This window comes from Ischnura elegans, chromosome 2 (genome assembly GCF_921293095.1).
Source record: "Ischnura elegans chromosome 2, ioIscEleg1.1, whole genome shotgun sequence".
Classification (NCBI taxonomy): domain Eukaryota; kingdom Metazoa; phylum Arthropoda; class Insecta; order Odonata; family Coenagrionidae; genus Ischnura; species Ischnura elegans.
In genome coordinates, this window is record NC_060247.1 from 140,940,912 (window position 1) to 140,965,845 (window position 24,934).

Consider the following 24,934-nt stretch of genomic DNA (forward strand, 5'->3'; position numbering starts at 1 on the left):
AATATCACAATGACTTCAGACAGGTGGGTTAGGTCATAATTTTACTGTTATTATGATGATTTATCGGGCATAAATATTGAATCAATTACCTATGTCCGATCGGTCCTTTATCGTGAGATATATGTTATGCGAAATAATCATTGAAAGCTAAATATGTTTGATTTTCTTCGTAATTGTCTTCGGCTTCGAAGTCTGTTTGTTCGTTACATGTCAAAATAAATATGTATCAACTTTTATAGCTTTGATCGTAACGATATAGCTTTACTGTATGGACTAGAAGCTTTCGTTTCTAATACTAGCTTTATATTATATGACTCCCTAATTTCAGTATTCAATCTCTGTTTAGGAAATGAAGTAGGTGGCAATGTCACAGCTGTGCTTTCATGTATTATGATGGAATAGTATCGATATTTCAGCTGCAGATTTGGAAAAAGCAGAGGGAGGTGATGGTGAATTTGAGGATGGATGGAACAGCTGTGAAAAAGTGAATCTAACAGTAGTGAATCGTGTGGAAAGTGCTGTTTTGTCACTTATTATTGTTTTCGTATCAGCTGATTTTAACCCTTCAGCAGGTGCGCCATATTCTCTGACACTAGCGGGCACGCGTGAAACTCAGTGCAACACTTGGTTTTCCACTGATATTAATAAGAAAAACTCGAATTAAGAAGCATACATTCATGACCTTGTTGGAATAATTGGTGCGTTTGGTTAACTGACCAACTACTATTAATAACGTGAGGCCGAAGCGGCATAATGTTGCACTTTGTGCCACAGAGCGCCCGCTGGAGGGTTAATATGCTCACTGAAATTTTTGACAGACCCTGAACTGTGCCGATATACTGAAACTTAATTGTGTGAATAACTTACTTGCCTATAGAGGAAACAATTTGTATTGAATTCCACATGATAAAAATTGCATTAATGATGTACATGGATATTCCATTAAACGTTTGTGGTGAATCATATTTGTTCGGAAACTTTATTGGTGTTCGGAGAAATCCTTTGTTTTCAAGCAAGTAATTCAAGTCAACTGCCCGTGTTATAATTTAGTAAATTTTTAAATAAGATATAATTGTATACGGTAGCGAATAGTGGGGAAAACAATTTTGACTCGATGCATGAATTTTTTTTATATACTGTCCAATAGAGGAAATGAATGGCTGATCAAAGTATATGGTATTATTATGGTAATATATGGTTTTCATTGAAAGCTATAACTATTATTATATTTGGCGAGTTAGTGTGTTAACACAAGCTTGAAAATTTTCAAGAATCGACCTGATAGCCTACATTGAGGATGTTTTAGTCGCAAGTCAAGTGATGAAATAAAATTATGAATTGTAAATATGAATAAAACACAGAAAATTTGGGCTAATCGTAGTAATTCTTTGCATTAATTGTTATTATTTTCGTACTGTCGATGAAGCAAGCTTGTGCTTCATATATTAAGCTCGAATGTTAATTTCTACCCAATTCACTGAACTAGTTAAATATGCATCACTTATGCTATGATTATTTAATTAAAATAAAGCAGATATCATTTTATTTTTGGCTATTATTCCATTTTTCAAAACTTGATTAGGTTACTTCAACCTCAGAAAAACAATTCGACATTGCAATGCGCACATTTTCTGGGTTGCAATACCGAATAGCTCGGCCTCGAAGACCGCGTAATATTATTGCAACCCTACCGGTTGCAATTCGCCGTTCAGAAAAGTGAATTGCTATTTTGAGAATTACGTCTTCCGGTGCTGTAAAAACACGAATTGCAACCGTTCTCAATACCGTATAGCATATGCGTTGCAATGCGCTATATTATAGCAACATCGGTTGCAATATCGGAGAATAGCATAATGCTATTCCATCCAGAATAGCAGCCTATGCCTTTATTATGTATCACTATCAATGCAAATTGCTCTATATATTTTAAGTATTTTAGACAATCTGACAGGCGCATTCATTACTCCTAAGCATTTTCTTGGGATATTTATTATCCTACAGTTTTCTACATGTCTCATCACACGAGTAATCAAAAATGCTAATAATGTGAGCTAAATTATTGTTTACTTTGGCATGATGTTTATTCGAGCAACTACTAACATTTCCTCAGCAAATATTTAAGTAATGCTTAATATATTCCAGGTATCAAAGAGTAATTAACCCTCATCTTCATGTTCATCCAAAGTTCAAATGTCTTAATAGTTACCATAAATATATTTTCAATAATTAAAAAACCATCGGAAGCATTTGACTTGTTTGCCCATTGGTGATTGTTTTTCGGGTTCATTCTGCATTGACTCATATTTTGCGGACGACAGTTTCGGGCGCGTTCCAGCTCCCGTTTTCGGGTCCAAATGATCTGCAGAACTGCAATCCTTTATATACAAGGCTAGTCAGGCAGCCGCTGAATTGAATTCCATGTCAAAATGTTGTGTTAAATTGACAACTTATTCAAATGCTTCACTGTCACAGTTCTCATAACCCAAACACTAAACTGCTCAACACACTGATATAGCGACACCATGAATATACTGAGTGATTGTGAGATAATGCAAATTGTAATGCAGTGTTGCATTCTGCAGGATAACCACACTTTTCGATGCCTTGCTTAGGTTTATCAATTTACTATTAAGCTCTTGGAATGCATCTTGCTCATATGTCAAAGAATTACTGTATAAATACATAATTCAATCATAAGAACACTTTCAGACAAAACGATTTTCGCAGGTCGCCGTTCACGGCACAGCACACAGCATTGCAGAGAGTCATCTTGTCTGAAAGCCGCCTGAATTGCTGGATGGCAAAAAGTCGTTTCATCTGAAATTGGCCTCAATTTAGCAATGTCTGTATTTCACGCCATAGGCAGCGTATCGCCATGCCAGATTGAAATGGGCACCGTGCCATGTGCGATTCAACTCGTTTGAAGACATCCATAGAGACCAATGTTAAGAAGAAAGGACGGTGCCATGCCATGGACGGCGGCAGGCGAAAAGTCAGCTTGGTTGAAAGCAGCCGCGGCTACGGAAATGCTACAATGTTAGCGAGAGCGACACACTGACGAACCCTTAAATGCACGTGTTAGCGAGCAACTCACAAAAGTAAAAAATGTGGATGTTGAAGCAATGTCAGTCTTTTCAATCTTTTTTTTTTCACTTTTTGGCCTTGAATACTCTGCAGACCATTTTGGCTTTGGCCACCAAATTCAAATCCCTACCACCATTCCGAGCCGGTTCCAAAGTACCGAGAAACGAGAAACGGAACAGACCCATCTATAGTACTAACCAAGCTCGACTGTAATACCATTAAAAATGAAACAGCTCCCACTCCCCTTGAAAATTGACAATGAATATAAGATGCTATCACCAGTGACCACATTTCAGAAGCTCACTATGTATGTAATCACAGCAAGAATGCTATTTCTCATTGACAACCACAATTCGGATCTTGAACAATAAATAGCCACTTACAGTTGTCATTCACACGTTTAGAATAGCAAATGGCTTTGAAGTCACAATAGGGTAGTTTCCTTCATCAAAGAAAACGAAATGCAATGATTGCGATTCCTTACCCACCATTAGTGTATTTGTAATATAGAAATTATTTGGTTTTAGAAATCCCAGTTTAGACGAATGGTAACGGTCAATTTTATCCTCATTTGAAAAAGGCCAGATTGGCGCCCATGCGATGCCACTCCTGGTGACGTCACAGGGACCTAGTTTCTATACGAGTAGATAGGAGTTTTACATCGTCTGAGATTACTAATGCATGCATGAGGCACAGAGCTCAGGGAAACATCTCTTAATAATCACACATCAAAAATACCTAAGTTCGGAAAGTTTCCTTCGTTTGATATGGGAATAACAATCCTTATTTAAGCCAAGCGCTACCAGCCAGCAGGGTACTCAGCTACCTGTTAGCAGCCTGCGTCGTATCAGCGCTCAAGCCTCGCCCCAAAGTCACCTCACAAGGCGGCAGGGGGAACCAGAAATATGTCACACGGACTTTTTCCCATCATTCCTACTTAGCCGTCGCGTTTTTGCGGGCTTGAAATCTTTTACTTTTAGTTTAATCGCGAAAAATAGATATCGTCATTTAAAAATCTAAAAGTGTGAAATTCATACTCCAGGAGTAATAATCTTTCGATTAAGGCAATAAAAAAATTATAGGTAACCACCCTATTGTGCCATTTCTAGCTAATAATATCCTGTTATTATCATTCATAAGAGCAGACAAGGGGTTCACATTTGAAATATATATACATAGTAAATTCAAATCTTACCTCATTAGCATCATTGTACTGCTCCATGGGCAATGGCACAACTTCCACAGACTTTTTACCATCAAGCATGGCACCTTTGGCATCTGAAATATCAATGCCAGGAAAGAAATAATTATCATGAACTGCCAAATGGGAAAATATTTTGCATTAATACAAGCATATTGCATATTTAGCATTTTGCATTACTAGAACATTAGATAAATTCCATTGGTGCTTACATTACATTAAATAGGGTAATACTACAAAATTTACATGTGCATAGAATAATCTAGAGTCAATGAGATATTTCCCAGTGATTTTCCTGATATTTCCACTGAAATAAACCTACCTCGGATTTCTCAACATTCCCAGATTGCTGAAAACCCTGATTGAGCCATACTACATGCAATACACTCCCGATCATCCCAATGGGCTAATTAACGATGGGGAGAGAGAGACGGCACGAATAATCGGAAAACACGGATAACCCAAACTTTCACTTAAATGATTTGCAATGTTCTTAATTTACCTAAAACAAACAATTTATTATTATTTATGCAGGTGTTCTTTTATTTTAGAGTGATTCCCGGACTCAATGAGAGCTTTCTTTGCCAGTTTGCGATCTTTTTAGTGGAGCACGGATGCGCACTGCAAGGCTTGGAAAACAGGAACACGGTGCTCCCGTGAATGCAGCTAGCGCGCGATCACTTCCGTTTTACGAAGGGGATTCTAACGGAAATAATGAGCCCGGTGTATCCGTGGCATTAACGCAGTAATTCCGATGATTTTGCGTCCGATTTTATTTTATTTTTTTAAATAAAGATCACGGAAAAAATTGAGCGAGAGTAAAAATCATGCAAGGATAATCCGCAACCCGGATAAACCATAGCAGGATGCATGATCGGGAGTCCTCTGTACTCTTCATTTCAATTGGCATTAATGCATTTCCCTTTTGCCAGGCGATGATATGGAAATAGACACCCGAAACTAAGACTGTTTCAATCCACCTAGGGTGCATTTGACACCATGCCCTGCCGCACTTTACAAACTTGACCATCCTCACACCAGTTCCTGCCCTTCCTCACTCTTTTTCAATAGCGGCCCCACAGTTATCAGTGGAAGAATTGTGAACTTAAAAAAATGAGAAGCTGATTACAGCAGTGAGACCAGCTTAAAACACTATTCCTAAATCACATTTGCTTCCTCTCAATTCTGCAGCTGCATAATTTTTATGAGTACATATTATTCTGGAGCCTGCCTAATTAGCCTTCATTTTTTTGAAGTCTTATTTTATTTCCTTAAAGGTTGCCCCTTGGACGATATTAGGTATTCCTCCCCTTTCAAGTTGAAGTCTTCCTGAAACATGAAAGATGCTGGGCACAATGCTGGGAGAATTTATAGATACAGTAGAACCTCGCTTTTACGCCCCCGTATTATACATTTTCCCCCAATTTGCAACATTTTCGTCAAGTCCCAATGATTTAAGTATCTCTACAATGTTAAGTCTTCCCCGCATTTACGCTGACGAAATTTCAAATGACCCGCTATTTACACCAGGCCACCGAAGGGAACATGGCGGATAGCGCACCGTAATCAAGAAGAAAGAGTAGAGATCGGAGCCTGGGATAACCTTTTTCCAAGAAGGTTGTAAATATAGGAAAGGAAGTTGTATTTACAACCTCCTTGCCTTTTTGGCATACCTGTCACCACTATCATTAATACGGCCTCTTTGAAATACTACAATAATTCCTTCTTCATCTGTTTCTGACCACTATCGCGGGCATAGAGTTTATATTACTACATAATAGAGTATTTATGATCGCGGGATTTCCTGGAGATAGGTTGTTTGCGACGCTTAAATATCATTCCATTTGTTGCTGGTGGTTTTCGGGTATTGCTGTGTAGAAAACATTTTAACTCGACGTTTCACTCCTCCTACTGGGAGCGTTATCAAGAGAATGGAAGGAATTTATACTCGTCCCGAGCTTATTTATGTTTTTTCGCTACCCATTGTTGTGCCGGATTTGAATAACTGCCAGAAGACTACCCAAACTTGGTAGAATTCTGCCTTAGAAACAATTACTTCCTTTACAACGGGCAAATATATGAACAAAAAAGTGGTGCGGCAATGGGTTCCCCACTTTCACCTGTGATTGCCAATTTATATATGGAGTTTTTCGAGAAGAAGGCACTTGAGACGAGCGAGAAGAAACCATCATGCTGGTTGAGATATGTGGATGATACCTTTGTGATCTGGCCACATGGAAAACAAAAACTTGAGGAATTCCACGTACATCTAAATACAGTACATCCAGACATAAAATTCACAAAAGAACTCGAAGAAGGAGGTTGTCTCCCCTTCTTAGATGTACTGGTTAAGAGAAAAATGGATGGAAGCCTAGGCCATTCAGTGTACAGAAAGAAGACCCACACAGACAGGTATCTGAATTCAACATCGCATCACCACCCACAACAAAAGGCCTGCGTCATTAAAACGCTAACCCACCGAGCCAATATCGTGTGTGATGCTGAGCATATCAGTGATGAAATGCAACACCTTATGTGGGCACTGAAAGGCAATGGTTATAGTGTCTCTTTCATTAAAAGAGCAATGAAAGAAAAACACCCTCCTCAACATGACGGCCACAAGGGGAAGAAGCCACTTACATACGCTAAAATTCCATACATCTCCGGGGTCACCGATAGAATCGCCAGAATCCTCCATAAAGGCAACATTAAGACTCGCTTCTGCACCGTGAAGAAGATTCAGAATATCCTACCTTCACCGAAGGATAGCCATCCTCCCCTTCAATCTATGGGAGTGTATGAGGTTCCCTGCTGCTGCGGCAGAAGCTACGTGGGACAGAGCAAGCGTTCAATCTCCCAAAGGCTTAAGGAGCACGAAAGGGCGTTAAAATTACATCAGTGGGACGCATCAGCTGTTGCTGAACATTTTGCCTCCAGCCCTGGGCATAGAATAATGTTTGACGCTACACGGGTATTAGCGAAGACGGAAGAATACCATCCGCGTCTTATACGTGAATCCATCGAGATTGCGAAAAGACCTAATAACTTTAATAGGGAGGATGGGTATAACCTCAGCCGTACATGGAGAGGGTTCCTAGCACAATATAATGGCCAACGGCTATCGGCTAAAATTCAAATCCGGCACAACAATGGGTAGCGAAAAAACATATATAAGCTCGGGACGAGTATAAATTCCTTCCATTCTCTTGATAACGCTCCCAGTAGGAGGAGTGAAACGTCGAGTTAAAATGTTTTCTACACAGCAATACCCGAAAACCACCAGCAACATAGATAAAAGAAGCTGTGAAAGTCTTCAGACGAAAATTCCATTTGTTGGTGGTAAATATTGCAGGTTTTCCACTTCACTTGTGAGCATCGTAGTTACAAAAATAGATGCTATGTTTATATTCATGGTCGTTCTCGTTATGATCCACGCACTGGGTGTTTTCCTTTGGGTACATTATTACCAAGTTCTCCGATCAATTTTAAAGTCGTTTTAATCGTAATCTCTTTTTCCCAGCTCTTTTCATGACAGCGTCAATAAACGCGAATCAAATACGGAATGGCCCAGAAACGAGAGAGGAAAACTTTTTCAATAGAAGATAAAATTAAAATTTTGGGATGAGTTGACTCACATGTAGGCTCACGCGTTTGCCTTGCCAAAAAGCCTGGGATTCCAGTGTCCACGTTAAACACTGTTGTTAAAACTTGCAAACAGATAGAAAGCAGTGCAGTGGAATGCGGACCCAGTGCAAAGAGGCGAAAATATGTTAAGTACTCGAAATATGATAGACTAGAAGAAATTTTAAAAGAATGGTTTCAGTACACTAGGTCCTCGAACATACCCATCAGCAGAGTTATTCTAAAGGAAAAAGTGCAAAATGTGGCAGTGAGGCTGGGAATTGAAGACGTCAAGGCTTCAAACGGATGGTTAAGCGGGTTTAAGACTAGGCATAATGTTGTATACAAAACAATTTGTGATGAGTCCAATAGTGTTGATCCCCTAACAGAGGCACAGTGGAAGGAACATTGTTTAAGTGAGCATATGGCGGCCGCACCTCCTTCCTCGCCGCCACACCGCTTGCCCTGAGGCAACATAAACCGCGCTCCATCATCACTTCTCAACAGGCCAGCTAGACCAGCGGTAGCGTGGTCGCCTCCCAAGCGAGCGGCCCGGGTTCGATTCCCCGTGCCGGAGAGTGTAATTATTTGATTTTTTCTTGCCTTCTAGAATTCCTTTCTAGAAATTTCTTTCATGTTCACAAACAGTAACATAGAACACTCTGGAAGTGCACCAATAGAATAAATACTGCGGCCTTTCAGCCAGCAAGTCAGTCTGGAAATTGGAACGGATCAATAAACATTGTCCAAACCACTAAAGTGCCTAATCATTGCTAGCAGACAACACCAACGCCTGCTACATTGGTGACCCCCGACCACGGATACAACCGCGATGCCCAGCAAGGACGACGAAATCCCCGAGCTTACTCGTCAACTGAACGAACTTCGAACAGAACTCCAGACGGCGGCTATGCAACACGCGGAAGCACAACAGGCGCTTGTTGGACAACACCAGCAGGCCCTCGCCGATCAGGCCCAACAATTTCAACAGGCATTTGCGGCGCAGCAGCAACAACAACAAAACCCGCAGCCACTGCTGCCGCCACAGCAACCACCGCAGCAGCAGCCTTAGCAACTTCCGCCACCCCAGCGCGACGCAGAAGCAAATGCCGCACGACTCCAGGCAACCAATCAGCAGGAGGCATGCCACGTAGCCGTGAAACTACCGTCCTTCTGGCCAAGTAAGCCTTCAGTTTGGTTCGCTCAAGCCGAGGTGCAGTTCGAACTTGCCAACATAACACGGGAAGAGACGAAATACAACCACATCGTCTCCATATTGGACAACCATTTCGTCGAGGAAGTGGAAGACATCCTATCAAATCCACCAGCTCTAAACCGGTATGAACATCTGAAGAATGAGCTTATCCGACGCCTTTCACTCTCCCAGGAAAAGAGGGTTAGGCAACTCCTTCAGGCAGAAGAACTTGGGGATAGGCAGCCATCGCAATTCCTACGCCATCTGCGCTCACTCAACGGATCATTCCAAATGCAGGATACACTCTTGCGACAAACGCAACGACAGGCTGACGCACCTTCCAATTACCGTCCAAGTCATTCTGCAAGCACAGACAACACTGCCGCTAGACGAACTTGCCAAAATCGCCGATCGGATCGTCGAGGTCTCACCGCTACCTCCACCACCAGCCCTAGCCGTCAACGCTGTTGCCAGCTCAACGGACACTTCAGCTCCCACCGTCTACGCTACAACAAGCTCCACAGATTTCTCTTCGCTGGCCAGACGACTGGGGAGCCTCGAAAAACAACTAACGGCTCTCCTCTAACAACTAAGCGATCAGCACCGGCACTCACGCAGCCGTTCCCGCAGCCGAGACTATTTTCCCTCACGGTCCAGAAGCCCCTCCCAGACTTACCACCCAGCCGACGACGCCAGCTTGTGCTACTACCATCGACGCTTCGGTAATGCAGCCAGGAGGTGCCAAGCGCCCTGCTCCCGAGCTACGGAAAACTCCAGCGGCGAGCAGTGACGGAGGCCACCGCCCGCCCTATAGGGAGCAGCCGCCTTTTCATTACTGATAAGTACTCCCGTCATCGATTTCTCATCGATACCGGCTCTGATCTGTCAATCTCTCCAGTCAAGTTCTGCAATGACAGACGAGTCGAAACCAACTAAGATCTCTCCGCGGCCAACGAATCCCGGATCAGCACCTATGGGACAATGCCACTCCGACTCAACTTAGGCCTTCGTCGTGATTTTGTCTGGCGTTTCACCGTCGCCAAAGTCAGCGAGCCACTCATTGGAGTGGATTTCCTCGACCATTTTCACCTGGTTCCGGATTTAAAAACTGCCCAGCTCATCGACCAAGTAACTGGCCTGTGTACTCAGGGACACCGTGCTTTTTCTCATCAAGCCAGCATTCGGACAATCCCCGGCACAACAGCGTATCACCGCCTGCTCGCCACGTTCCCTGAAATCACCAAACCTCCAGGTGCTCCAAGAGAAGTGCGCCATCAAACACAACATCACATCGAGCTTACACCTGGACCTCCTATATATCATCGAGCTCGACGCCTGGCCCCAGACCGCCTCCGCGCTGCAAAAGCTGAGTTCGATGTCATGCTTCGTGAGGGTACGGCACCTCGCTCCAACAGCCCCTACGCCTCGCCTCTGCACATGGTCCGCAAACCGAACGATGGGTGGCGCCCATGCGGCGACTATAGGAAGCTCAACAGTCGAACTATCCCAGATCGCTATCCAGTTCGCACTCTGCAAGATTTCTCCTTTGCCCTCCACGGCTGCAACATTTTTAGCGTTGTCGACTGCGCATAAGCCTTCACACAAATTCCCATGGCTCCAGAGGATATCCCCAAAACAGCCATTATAACTCCATTTGGCCTTTTTGAATTCAACTTCATGCCATTTGGACTGCGAAACACCGCGCAGACCTGGCAGCGTTTTATCGACGGAGCTCTGGAAGGACTTCCTTTCTGCTACGCCTATCTGGACGACATCCTTGTGTTCTCACACACGGAAAAGGAGCATCTTCAGCATCTCCACACCCTCTTCGAACGCCTTTCTCACTATGGAATCGTCATTAATCCAGCCAAATGTGTCTTCGGAGTTTCACAAGTCACCTTCCTCGGGTACTCCGTAACTTCTGATGGGTGCTCACCCCTACCCGAAAAAGTTGCTGCCATCAACGACTTTCCACAACCGAAGACCATTCGAGACCTCCGTCGTTTCCTGGGTATGCTCAACTTTTACAGGCCCCACATCCCACACGCAGCTTCAGCCCAGACACCACTCAACGCGCTCCTGCAAGGTCCTTCAGTCAAGAGTTCCACGCCAATCACCTGGACTCAGGAACTTCTTCACAGCTTCCAAGAATGCAAAACCAGTCTCGCCCGGGCTACCATTCTAGCTCACCCGGACCCTGAAGCTTCCCTGGCCCTCTTCCTCAACGCCAGCCAGACCGAGATTGGTGCTGCTTTGCAACAACGCTCAGGTGACAATTGGCAACCGCTCGCCTTCATTTCACGGAAACTAAAGCCGTCGCAACGGATGTGGAGCATCTATGACAGAGACCTCTACGCGATGTATCAGGCAGTTAAACACTTCCGTAACATGGTAGAAGCCCGCGACTTCGCCATTTTTACGGACCACAAACCATTGACTTTCGCCTTCAGCCATCGCACCAAGAACGCTGACAGCTGCTCACCACGTCAGTTCAAACACCTGGAGTTCATCACTCAATTCACAACTGACGTACGCCACGTCTCCGGCCAGAACAATGTCGTCGCTGACTGCATGCCACCATATCTAGGGCCATATCCAGTCATCACCTGCAGCGAGAAAACATTCACCATCAACATCAACGGGAAACCAACAGTCGTCTCCATCGCCCGACTTAAGCCTGCGCACATTCTCCAGCCGGATGATTTTCAAGAAAGGACATCGAAACCTTCTGAACCGACCTCCGGAAAACCATCTTCCGCGCCATCGACCGGGACGTCGCCTTCGCCCGCGGACACCTCTGCCGCCCCCCTCCAATGACGCGCTTGGGTCGGACTCTTCGTACACCTGTACGCTACCACGCCAGCTGTCTTTCCCCGAGGGGGTGTAGTGTGGTGGCTGCACCTCCTGCCTCGCCACCACACCGCTTGCCCTGAGGCAACATAAACCGCGCTCCATCATCGCTTCTCCTCAACAGGCCAGCTACCCCAGCGGCAGCGTGGTCGCCTCCCAAGCGGGCGGCCCGGGTTCGATTCCCCGTGCCGGAGAGTGTAATTATTTGATTTTTTCTTGCCTTCTAGAATTCCTTTCTAGAAATTTCTTTCATGTTCACAAACAGTAACATAGAACACTCTGGAAGTGCACCAATAGAATAAATACTGCGGCCTTTCGGCCAGCAAGTCAGTCTGGAAATTGGAACGGATCAATAAACATCGTCCAAACCACTAAAGTGCCTTATCATTGCTAGCAGACAACACCGACGCCTGCTACAAGCATATAGAAGGGTATGCTCCAAAAGACATTTTCAATTTAGATGAGACTGGCCTTTTTTTCAATACACTTCCCTGTAAGACTTTAGAGGTGAATCTTACCCTAATGGAAAGCATAGCAAAGCTCGTTAAACAGTATTGTTAGGTGCTAATGCTAATGGTAGTGAAAAGTTAAGGCCATTTGTTATTGGAAAATCCAAAATCCCAGATGTTTTAAAAATATCAAGACATATCCCACAACCTATGGCGCTAATACCAAAGCTTGGATGACGTTACATTTTTTTTCAGGAACAAATGCAGGCTCTAGATGCCAATATGGGTGGACAAAACCAAAAAATTGTAGTATTTTTAGACCAATGCCCAGCCCACGCAAAAAATATGAATTTGAGGAATATAAAACTGGTGTTCTTCCCACCAAATTGTACCAGCCAATTACAGCCATTAGATTTAGGGATAATCCATGTATTCAAATCCAACTACCGCAGGATTCTAGTGAGAAAAGCAATTACAGTGGAACTTGTTTAGTACGTTTCTGAAGGGACCACAAAAAATGAACGTACTAACCAGGAAAACGTGCTAACAAGGAAAGTAAATAATAGCAGTCGGGGTAATTGCAATCTGTGGAAAAGTCGTCATAATTACAATTACTATCGGTAGTTCTCGTAGGATCGCCTTCCTGAACTCTTTTCACCTTTAAAATCACGAGAATGAGCACTAAATTGAAAAACAATAGCATGTGAATAAAAATCACAATGTTTCATAGGTTTCCCGAAGACAATTACATAAAAACCGCGTCTATCTCCCGTGATTTATCCTACATATATATATAGAAAGAGGACAAGTAAAGCTAACAAGGAGAGGTCGCCAAAGTGATGTTCGGGATCTGAATGATGATGTTATTTCCTGAAACAATATAGGTAAGGTAGAATAAGTGTCACGGCTTTCTTCCACATAGGCCCGGGTTCGAGAGATATTCGCATGTAAAGATTCCGTGCACCATGACTTCCTTCGACTACCCTCGTACAGCAAGCGGCGTAGCCTAGTGGGTTAAGGCGCGAGGACGAGACATTTGATGTATACGTTCGGGGTTTGAGTCCCAGTGGGGTCAAATTTTTTTCTTCCTTATTATGTTTTAAAATCACTGCTATAATTCATTCCTATTCGTTTATGTCAGTTACTTTGCTATCTTTTATTTTTATATTAGTTTACGAATTTTAAATAGTATTCCGAATGGTTTCCATTTCCACCCGCTCTATGTCTTTGGCGGGTAAGATGTATCGCCAGAGTGAGATGTTGGATCTAATTGCGTAGAAATTCAATCAAAATCACTACTTCATTTACCTTCAAAGCAACGCACAGCACCGGAGATGTCTTCTTTCTTTTGAGTTGATGGCAAAACCGATAGTAGGGTGTCATTCTCATTGTCTGACAATGAAGAGGCACTACTGGACGACGGACAATATTCTCGAGTACCCTCCATTTGGATTCCAAAATCTCACGCCACGACGCTTTAATTAGGTGAAACTAAATAACGCATTACACTTACTGCAGGATACTTGAACTACGCTTCACTTCAACTTCACTGATCAAAAGCTGGATTGGAACTGGCGGAAAAGACGGCCAATAACAACTAGCATGCATTGCCGTATGAATAGAATAACCCTTCCCAGCACTGAAAAAAGGTTCAAAACGGGATTTTTCCACTTCAACATTCCTTTACTCATAACGCCATTTCCACTGGGTTTTCCCTCCATTACGATTTCTCCACTGCCCGCCCACTGTCTTCTAAACAAATCTTATCGCCCCTAACTACAGAATGTCCTTCCATCTACCCTGTCCCCTTCATGACATACCTTCTTGCGCCCTTCAAAGAGTTCCGCCCCGACAACCTTCCCTCCGCAGTTGACCCTTGCTAATCCCTCAATGAGGTATCAGGGGCCCAACTGTGTGAAGAAGTGTGCGAAAGATAGACAAAGAAGACTTCCAGAACGGCTTGAGCAGGCAGTTGGGACGCAGGGTCATTGCACTTGACGGGCGATAATGGGTAGGGGAGGTACCTGGCTAGGGTTGGTGACTGAATATGCGGATACCCGGTTGTGTCTATTTGGTGAGAAGAATAAGTTGAGATCATAAATATAAGAAGAGGCTGAGGGAACAATGTCTTGGTCGAGGATGAGCACATTACCTGGAAATTCACGTGCAGTTATATGCGTCCTCAAGTTCGCGTCGTAATTATATATTTTTTTATTTAATCCAGTCCAAAAACAGCACGAGGCCAATTAGAGAGGATAAACAATAACAGGAGAAACAATTTAATAATATAAAGCATCGTAACCATTAATGAACGAAATATTCAACAGTATTTACAAATAAATAACAAAGAATAGTAAATTTTATCGGGTGGTGTGAGGAATAGGGGACAAATTACGATAGTGATGGAGCAAGATGTATGAAGTATGAAAAAAAGGATAAAATTTGGAACACATTCGGCATAGGAGTTAATGGAAGGAGGAAGTCTGAATAGAAAAGAACGTTTGGAGACAGAAAGGCGGGGGGTGAGTTTATGAAATAGGCCACTCAACCTCGTCGTGCGCGAAGGAACGCGAAGCGGAAAAAAAAGGAAGGTCAGATGATCTGTATTTGCCATTAATGATATTTAAGAAAAGTCTCCGGTCATTGAGGATACGGCGATCACCTAAAGTAGCAATGCCAAGAGAGGATCTAATCTTATCGAGGGAGAAGTTACAAAAAGGCAAGTGGCGGTAGCGGACAATAGAAAGGAAAAAAATTCAAAGGGCTTTCTGGGAGCTTTCATAAAGAAGGTGGGGCCGTAGACCAGATTTGGCTGCAGTATTCTAGGACCGGAGAGACACAGGAAAGGAAGAAGGTGCGTAGAGCAATTAGATCCAACACCTCACTCTGGCGATACATCTTACCCGCCAAAGACATAGAGCGGGTGGAAATGGAAACCATTCGGAATACTATTTAAAATTCGTAAACTAATATAAAAATAAAAGATAGCAAAGTAACTGACATAAACGAATAGGAATGAATTATAGCAGTGATTTTAAAACATAATAAGCAAGAAAAAAATTTGACCCCACTGGGACTCGAACCCCGAACGTATACATCAAATGTCTCGTCCTCGCGCCTTAACCCACTAGGCTACGCCGCTTGCTGTACGAGGGTAGTCGAAGGAAGTCATGGTGCACGGAATCTTTACATGCGAATATCTCTCGAACCCGGGCCTATGTGGAAGAAAGCCGTGACACTTATTCTACCTTACCTATATTGTTTCAGGAAATAACATCGTCATTCAGATCCCAAACATCACTTTGGCGACCTCTCCTTGTAAGTCATTTCTTCTTTCTCACAGCATACTCGGAGAATGTAACAACAACCCTGATTATGTCCACTGGTTGTTTTTAAACATCATAAAAATGGGACAAAATTGTATTAACCTTCAATTACGGCAACAGCCGTACACATTCGGTTCTGAAATAAAACCATATCCATTGTTATATCGATCGATATATCGATTAATAACACGCAAGATTATTATATTACGACGTAATTACAAGAAGATTTTCTATTATACAGTTGAAATTTACTTTAGGAATTTGTATAATGTTGTCTGCTTACGTGCCGAGATAACGTATTTTTAAGCTAAGCTTTGCGTGGAGATCCAGAGCATCGTCTGCCCCGCAGCAGTAGTCAAATACGCTAGACCTAACCTAGACCATTTAAAAGAAGGCAGTATAATACTAATTGTAGAATGTTATCTCATTTATTTCTACTGTTCCTTGGAAGGAGATGCAATGCAATGCTTCCATAGCCTTGACGTCGAGTTTATGGAGTACGTGCAGTACTGCTTTAGATAAAGTGGGAATTGGATAATACTCATTTCTTCATCATGATAACTCGTGCAATAGCAACAATTGCCCACTTGCAAAATTTGTGCGCAGTGGGCACTCCAGAGGCAACAGAAGGAGAGGAGCTCGGGGTGGGGAAAATCGGGGCTTCTCATTGGCTGCAGTTTTCCATAGGCAGACATTCCTGATAAATGGCCGCATTTTATTATTCATCACGTCATAAGAATTGAGAAATGCATTTGGATAAATCACGGTCGAAGAAAGAGATGTCGAATGAATGCAAGATTGTTAATGTCTAATAATAATAAATTAAATCATGAATTCGGAGGTTAACACCCTTAAGAAGATACTAGAGAACGAATTGCAGGTTGCGTCACGGCAAGCAATTGAGCGTACTAACCAGGAAAGCGCAATTTTTTCGAACGTACTAACCAAATACTTTTACCTGTATTTTGCTCGGATTGTACCGGGACCGAGAGAAATCGCCGTACTAAGGAGGAAAACGTACTAACGAGGAACGTACTAACCAAGTTCCACTGTAATCTTATGGACAGTGAGAGGGACCCTAAGAGCTTCAAAGTATCAGTTTTAGATACACTACACTATGTAGCACGATCATGGAAAGAGGTTGATGAGGGAGAAATTGCATATTGTTTAAAAAAGCTGATGAAGAACATTTAAAAGACTGATCTATGAAATCAGAAAATATGATCTACCTCACTGAGAGTTCAGTACTAATAAAGAATTTTTTGTTGTCATAATTAAAGGTTTTATACTTACTATTCATTTATAACATGATTCATATGAAAAATAGAACATTTAACTATATTAAAAGGGGTTATTTTTCATAAAATTGTGCCTAACCTCGATTTTACACTTTCCCGCAATTTACACTTTTTTTCCTTGTCCCCGTCAAAAGTGTAAAAGAGGAGTTTTACAGCAGTTTCTTATTCATAATTAATGCTTATGAGATAGTGAGGACGACAATGACCAGCTCGACGTGGTTCTACTGTAGTTCTTGAGGGGATATTCCACATTTTTTTACAGTGCAATTACAATGCAAAATAAACCCACAGAGAAAGACATGTCATCTCTATAATACGCAGCGGTTGGAAAGTTTAGCATGATATATGTATTCCATTTGGCCTTTCCCTAGGTTGAAACCCAGGATTGCGGTTTATTAACCTGGACCCTAGGTTGCGGCTAAATATGGTTATGTTGCAGCATTAATTTATAATTACATTAAACTGAAAAGAATAACATTTTCACAAAAACCATGTTTTAGCAAAAAGAATAAAGTAATGGCCTATGACGCCCTAAATCATTGAAAATTTCAAGTATGATTCATGGGAAAGTTAAAACAAGTTGTAGAAACACATTTCAGATTAAAAAACGAAAAATGCAGCGGCAGGTAATTAATTTTATACCAAAGGATGAAGTTCGCCATGAAAAAATATTTGACTTAGCCGGGATTCGAACCCGGATCTCCCGATTGCCGGTCAGGCGTGCTACCAGTTACACCACCAAGCCATCTTCTCAGAGCGAACTTCGGGATGGGTTTTACCGAACAAGATGTTGACGTCACAAGTCCACACTGTGGCACATGTGGCGAGGGTCGTGCTTACTAAGCCACTGTCGGGGAGAAAAACCCTTATTTTCCGCTGGTCTGCGGCGACAATTTTCAAAGCACTGAAGGAACAAGTGACTTTGTACGCAAAGTCACTTGTTCCTTCCATTTGGATACCTCGGATCCCAATATTCGCGGATAATGCCCTTCATCGGATACATCGGATCCAAAGTCGTGGAAGACATCGGATCTGGATCCGAAATTTTAAATAATAGCTTCAGTGATGCATAAGGGTGGAAAGAGTTCCAATTCTATCTTCGAATGCACCGTCGCATGTGATTGTTGTCCTACTCATGAACCGTTTTGTTTAAAAGCTCTCGCAGAGGTTACGTAGGAGAATTACAGCCAAGGAAAATAAAAAAGGCAAAATACGACTGGAACATAGTGTGACTCTTCCCAAGAGATTGAACAATCATCGGGGGAATCTCAGCGTCAGGAATTTGAAAATGCATTTGGATCTGAAAGATCCGGCTCCAAAAATCAAGGATTCAATCCGAATCCGAAAAAAATCCTTCATCCATCCACCCCTAGAAATTTTCAATGATTTAAGCCATTCTTTTCTCTTTTTTAATAAAACATTGTTTTTATAAAAATGTTATTTTTTATGCTTTGATATTATTTTAGACTTTTTAGTTTTGCTGAAGAGAAACTTTGCAATTGATTTAAATTTTAAGTACAACCACTAGGTGGTTGTTTCAAATATTCCATCTTTGACACCCGACAGCTAATTTCAAAAAGCAAGAAAAGTTTTCTAGCATTCAAAACAATATACCAGATCCCACTCGGTTGGTGACACACATTGATACTTAAATAATGCAAGCACTTTAAATTCAGCAGTATAATTATTATTGCCATAATTACTCTAATAACCTCCATTCACAATGTTTTAATCAAGTAAAAGAAGACTTTTTTCCATTAACTTCAACAATAGATGGATTTCTATTCACTTTCACTCACCATTTATTGAACTATAAAATTAAAAATATTTTTATTATTCCTATCATTTTAACCCACAGTAGAAATCAAGAACTAATGTAACAGTTTCATCAACAGCCATCAAGGGTTTCATAATGGATATTCCATGCAAACACACCTATGCTTAATTTGCTATGGTAAAATTTATGTAAAAAATTGCCCTCAAAGTGCTAATCTGATAAAATATTCTAATTAAACTGTTCCTTTAGCAAACCTGCCTTGTCCTGATGCCCTGAAATTAATGTCTTAAAGCATCCTATTAATATGCAGTTCCTCCTTTCTTTCTTTCACACTTCACTTTATTTTTTGCACATCACTTATTCTACCCATTACTTCTTTGACTCTACGCCAAATGCCATTATTTAATATCAACAAGGGTGCGTTCCGAATCACGCATCATGCGCATCAACGCATGACCTTGATGCAGCCGTTCCGAAATTGCATCAAGGCATTGATGCGCTTATGCTGATGCGTGATTCGGAACGGCTTGATGCGATATGAGCGGGAAGTATTCCGCCGTTCAAAATACCCGCAGGCATCAGTGCTGGAAGATAGTTCGGGTTAAGCGATAATACAATGATTGATATGCCGAAATTTAATATGCATAGTACTTCTGATGACGAAAAACGTTTATTGATGCGTATATTAAAACATAATTATATTCATTACGGTCGTTCGAAAGTTCCAAGCCGTAACTTGCAACTCATATTTACTTAAAATAGTGATAGACTGAGCGAATTGACGGTATTTTGTGCAGCTAACTAGAAAAACGGTCAATAAGGAAGCGTAGTGTATAGTATATCTCAGCCATCAGTGAGTTTTACGGGTCAAATTGTTTTGAAGAGACGATTTTTACGATCAATAGTACGTAGATTTAGCTGCTAGACATCAATTTATGGCTTTCCGATAAGATATACGACTCGAAAACAAATTATTTTCATAAAAATCGGGAACAAATACTATATTAAAACCTCGATAAAATTTTCACAAACGCTTTTTCATACTGCATATATAATGCTTAAAAATAAACTCCAAGACATTTTTATTGAAGTATTCTACCGCTTGGTATTAAGGTAGGTTTGCATGGAGCATTCCACAAGTCCCCCATGCCCTCATGGACTTCCCTCCTGAATTCACAACTTCGCCCTTTTCATGCTATCTAAAAATCCTATTCTCTCCTTTGTTTACCCAACATTCTATCCTCTAATAGTGTTTTCAACATCCACTCCCAGCTCAGCACTCGCCTAATCCATACCTCCTGTCTCCTTTGTCTATTCTATCCAGTAGCTGCCTCTCCTCACTCAACATGTCTCGCACTTTGACCTTCTTTCTTCTCTCAGTCCACTTCACTTTCTCCTTACCCACATCTCGAACACCTCCAGTCTCTCCCACTCTCCCCCATGCCCATGATCCCACACTGTAAAGTGCTATACTCCAGATCAAAATGTTACAAATTTATCAACCAATGTACTGTCTGTAAGCAAGCTAGTTAAAAAGACACAGCTGTCTTGTTTAATGAATCTGGGTACAGCTTATTTGATGCCAGATCTTTGGAAGTAAAAGGAGTGATCTAGCCACTAGTTTTGAAGAAAATGGCATATGTTGTCAAGATTTAAAACAATTCAGAAAGTAAAAGTAATGCAACTTGTTACGTAGGATTGACTGTCAAAGTAGTAGAGGACTGTTTACTAAGTCTGTGGCACAAGAGTAGCAGACTTGTGACAGAGTAACATGCAGGTTATAATGTGGTTGTCAGTGGTGTGGATTGTCCCCCTAATAATTAATTTCAGCCTTGTATAGCATATGTTGATAGCAAGTTAGCAAGGAATGATTCGAGATAAGTGCTAGAATGGAAGCTGTATGTAATAAATTAAGTCTGATCCTCTCATAATTCTGTGGTCTGATGGTATTATAGGTGAAAATATATATTTTCTATTTATGTAAAATATATGCTCACCTTCACTGATGACTGCACAAGAAAGGTTTTTGTTTTCTTTATTTAAAGTAAGGAGTCTCATTTATGTAGTCCTACAATGCTATACAATTTTTAAGGCAAGCATGGAGAATGAGACAGGGAACAATATGAAATGCCTGCATACAGATTATGGGGGTGAATATATATGGGTCAGGCATAACAGGGGAGGTTAAGGGCATGAACGATAAAAGATTAAACTACAAAATCTTATAATCTTCAAGCAGAAATGATTAGCTGAGCAAATAGAATGCTAGGTACAAACTCTCTGGCACCAATTTAATAAAATATTATTGGGTTTAAGCTTGTTGAGCAGCTGTATATCTCGAAACAGTACCATCCAAAGCAGGAGGGAATGCATTACCTGAGGAGAGATGGTCTGAACGAAAATTTAATCGAAGACATCTAAAAGTATTTGGATGTATTTTCTATGCTTATGTGGCTAAAGAGCAATGAAAGATGCTGGATGCCAAATCCAAAAAGTATTGGCAATTGTAAGGAGTGAGGAGTGGTATTTTTTGGCTGACCCTGATATAGCGGGAAGATTCATCGAAGCATGTGATGCAGTATTCTTTGTAAATATATTTAGGGAGCTCAAACCTGTCCAAATATCTCTTGGTAACTATTTTATTCTACCTAAGCTCTTAGGGGGATAAGGGACAATTAGTTACTAGCCTCAACCTGACAGTGGAGAGAATGGCAGTGCTAAAAAGGTACCAAAGAAATGAGGGGAATATCAGAATATCAAGTAATGAAGACTCCATCCCTGAATCAAGTTGTGAGGGTAATGACAAAGTTCCAACTAATGTAGACACTAGTTTTGAGAGTAATCAAGAAAATGAGTCAGTGTTTGGAAGCGAGGGAGGAGAAGCAGAAGAGACGTTTTCTTTAAAAAATGGAGTGGCTCGAAAATTACCAGATCACATAATCTCCTTGTCATCTACTAACTTAACCTGCAGTCAACCTTTGTCTCATAGAAGCAGGTTTGAATGTATAGCTCCTGCAGTGACCCAAAAACTTTTCCTGATGTTCCATTTCTAGTTTTGATTGGTTGTCTTATGTATGCAATGATTTGTACAAGGCCAGATCTCGTCTTTGCAGTGTCAAAGTTAAGAAGGTTTATTGATGATTTTACAATGCAATACTGGGCATATGCAAAGAGTATATTAAGATATTTGATGGGAACTATAAATTATCTTATTTCTTATTCTTAGTCAGGAACGTTTCTGGAGGGATACACAAATGCTGACTTTGCCATTGACAAAATAGATTGAGTATCCTGTACTGGATACATGACAAGTTAGTTAATGGAGCAGTAGCTTGGGAAAACAAAAAGCAGTGCTGTGCAGTGGCTATGTATACAATAGAAGGCGAGTATGTAAGTTAGGCAGCTGGAGCAAAAAATGGTATTGTACTCTCCAGAATTATAAAAGAAATTGTTGGAGGGAACTGCATTAAAAAACTTGGTACTGATGTGGTGCATGTATGCAATGATGACCAGTCTGCAGTAAAAAATGCAAATTGTGGAGATGGAAGGTCAAAGAACAGAGGTTAGACATCATTTTGTTAAAAACTCTGTTGCCAAAGGAAAAAATAATTGCTGATTACATGTCAACAAAATACGGTAGCAAATGTGCTTCCAAATGGGCTTAACAATGGTAAGAATATATTGAACTGCATTAATGAATCGGATTTTGTAGCTGATGGAAGCAACTAGTTGAAGGGAGGTTGTTGTGCTTCTAACCTATAGTTGCAAAGTTAAGAAATAAATAGCTACAACATGTTAAAATAGTTCTTGGAGTATAGGTCAATGTCTCATTTTTCAACATAGGTACATATTTTACTGTTCCAAGTCCATAAAAAAGCCTAAATCACAATAAGATTAAGTACATTTTGTGGATTGGATAGTTGGGCATTGTCCATTTACTTAGAGTGACATTCATCAAATAGAATTTAGCATTTCCTTCTGAACTTACAAAATTTTATACGGTGTAAATATGACTGAAAATTGAACGTAAACATTGAAAACCGGAAATCACTATAGTTATGGTGATTTCTGATTTTCAATGTTTTTGTTTACTTTTCAATGTTTGATGATGCAGTATCTTAAGACAAATACCCAAGTTCAACTGAGAACCATTTTGGAAACCCATTACTTTTGATAACATTGATAGAAATGTGCCTTTAGTTGGATAGCATAATTAGGAGGACACTGAAAATAAGTTGGCCGCGTCATCAATGCGTCGATTAAAGAGTATTTGGAGCCAATTTATAACCTAACTGCACTACTGCAATACGTATTTAACCGGGCTTACCAAATCACACGCTATGAAAAAATTAATTGCACAGAATACTCAATCAACTCGATGGGGTTCTTCAAGCACACATCACTGTAAATCAAGCACACATCCATGATCCTTGCATAAATAAATTAATTGATGATGTTATTTATCACGGCATCACTACCCTGAATGTCCCTTTACTTGTGGTACCATAACGTGAACTAATCTAGATCTAAAGAGCTCTTCAGCAGGGGAAAATAATTTTTGTACCTACCGAGCAAATTCACTTGCAATGAATGTATAGTTTCGCATATTACATAGCTAATAAACGTTTGGCAAAATAGCAATAATTTGCAACATATATGCCTTCAAATGACAGACCAGTGAGATGATGCAAAGCGTAAGCAATTCTAATATTCCGACGAACAAAGTCTTATATTGTTATTTTGAAGATACTATTATACTATAAACCACAGTCTCTGTGCTATAAACACTCCCTGATGTAGCTTTTCAACTTATCTTTTCACAATATAACGTTAAAGTGTCGAAAATTTCCACAAGTTAGTGTACAGAAGCAAAATTACGGTTAAAAATACCACGCCTGCATTTCAATGTGTGAAATTATAGATCGTATTTTGCATTTTTACCACCAATGAAATTAATAACGGTTGTAAACAAGTTATATACACTCACACTTCAACGCATCGGATATAGATTTCCCCATTTTCCATTTTATATGGACTTATTATTTCAAAAACTAATAACTATGACTCCTTCAACTATTTCCTCTGATCGTAGAAGCACAATAGAGTCGTGTAAACACTCTATGCAAACACCAAACACACAGTCACAATTTTAAAGGTTGCACCCATTTTTGCCTTCGCATCAACTGCATCAAGAATTTCTGATGCGAACCGATGCGAGTTGATGCTTCCGAAACCTCGAAATATGCTCGATGCAGGGCCGCATCAATGCTTGATTCGGAACGGCCTGATGCGCATCGATGCACATGATGCGTGATTCGGAACGCACCCCAAGAGATCTCAAGAACTAATGCAACAGTTTCACCAAGAGCTGTCAACAGTTTCGCAATGGATTCCAATCTTTTCATCTCTGGATCCATTTTTTTTAAACTTCTTTCCTCAAATTGTAATAGTTTTGCACCTAAATTTAGTTTATCTAATTGCTGATTGGAACATAAAGATGGCAGAAGTTATCTACAAAGTCAAAATTCCACACAGAAACTTACAATTTTCAGGGCAATTCATACAAGGAAGGTTAATCTCAGGCTTCTGTTAAATATTAACAACAGAAAAATATTATGATACTTTAGGCACCTATTACGATTTCAGTGCCTTCATTGGATTTCATATTTAATTTTTACAAGCTGACCCAGTGCACTTTGTAATGTCTAACAATAATCTATGAACAGTTTAGTTACACCATTTATAAATCCAGAGCGGCTGCACTGATTTCAATAATTTTTGACTATTTATAATAAGCGAGTGGATGGGTGCTTGAATGCTTCAAGCGGATTGGAGAGGGTAGAGAAAACACACTTGTGTCACGTGGTTTCGAGTCTCGTGTCCATAAGTGGTTAATGTTTTCGAAATTCTTCCCAACGTTTTATTGAAATGGGAAGAAACTAATATGCTCCTTCAAAAATATTTTTTTAATAGGATTCCTTTTGACGAATTCGTCATTCTTTAAATTGATTATTTTTACTATTAAACATTCATTATACATTACGCTCATATATTATACAGTACACATACTTACACATAATTGGAGTTATGTTTTCAAATTTTAAATAGAGAAAAGATTCTTTGGTTGTTTTTC

At 40.8% G+C, this 24,934-nt stretch overlaps 1 protein-coding gene across 2 annotated transcripts in view; it reads right to left on the bottom strand.

Moving 5' to 3' along the window:
* Positions 1–24,934, bottom strand: part of LOC124154702 (G-patch domain and KOW motifs-containing protein) — a 68,067-nt gene that overhangs the window by 25,755 nt on the left and 17,378 nt on the right. For both annotated transcript variants that reach the window (XM_046528581.1, XM_046528580.1), the window contains exon 4: positions 4,280–4,362. In XM_046528581.1, coding sequence (XP_046384537.1) covers positions 4,280–4,362 — 83 coding nt within the window. The remainder of the gene's footprint in view (positions 1–4,279; positions 4,363–24,934) is intronic.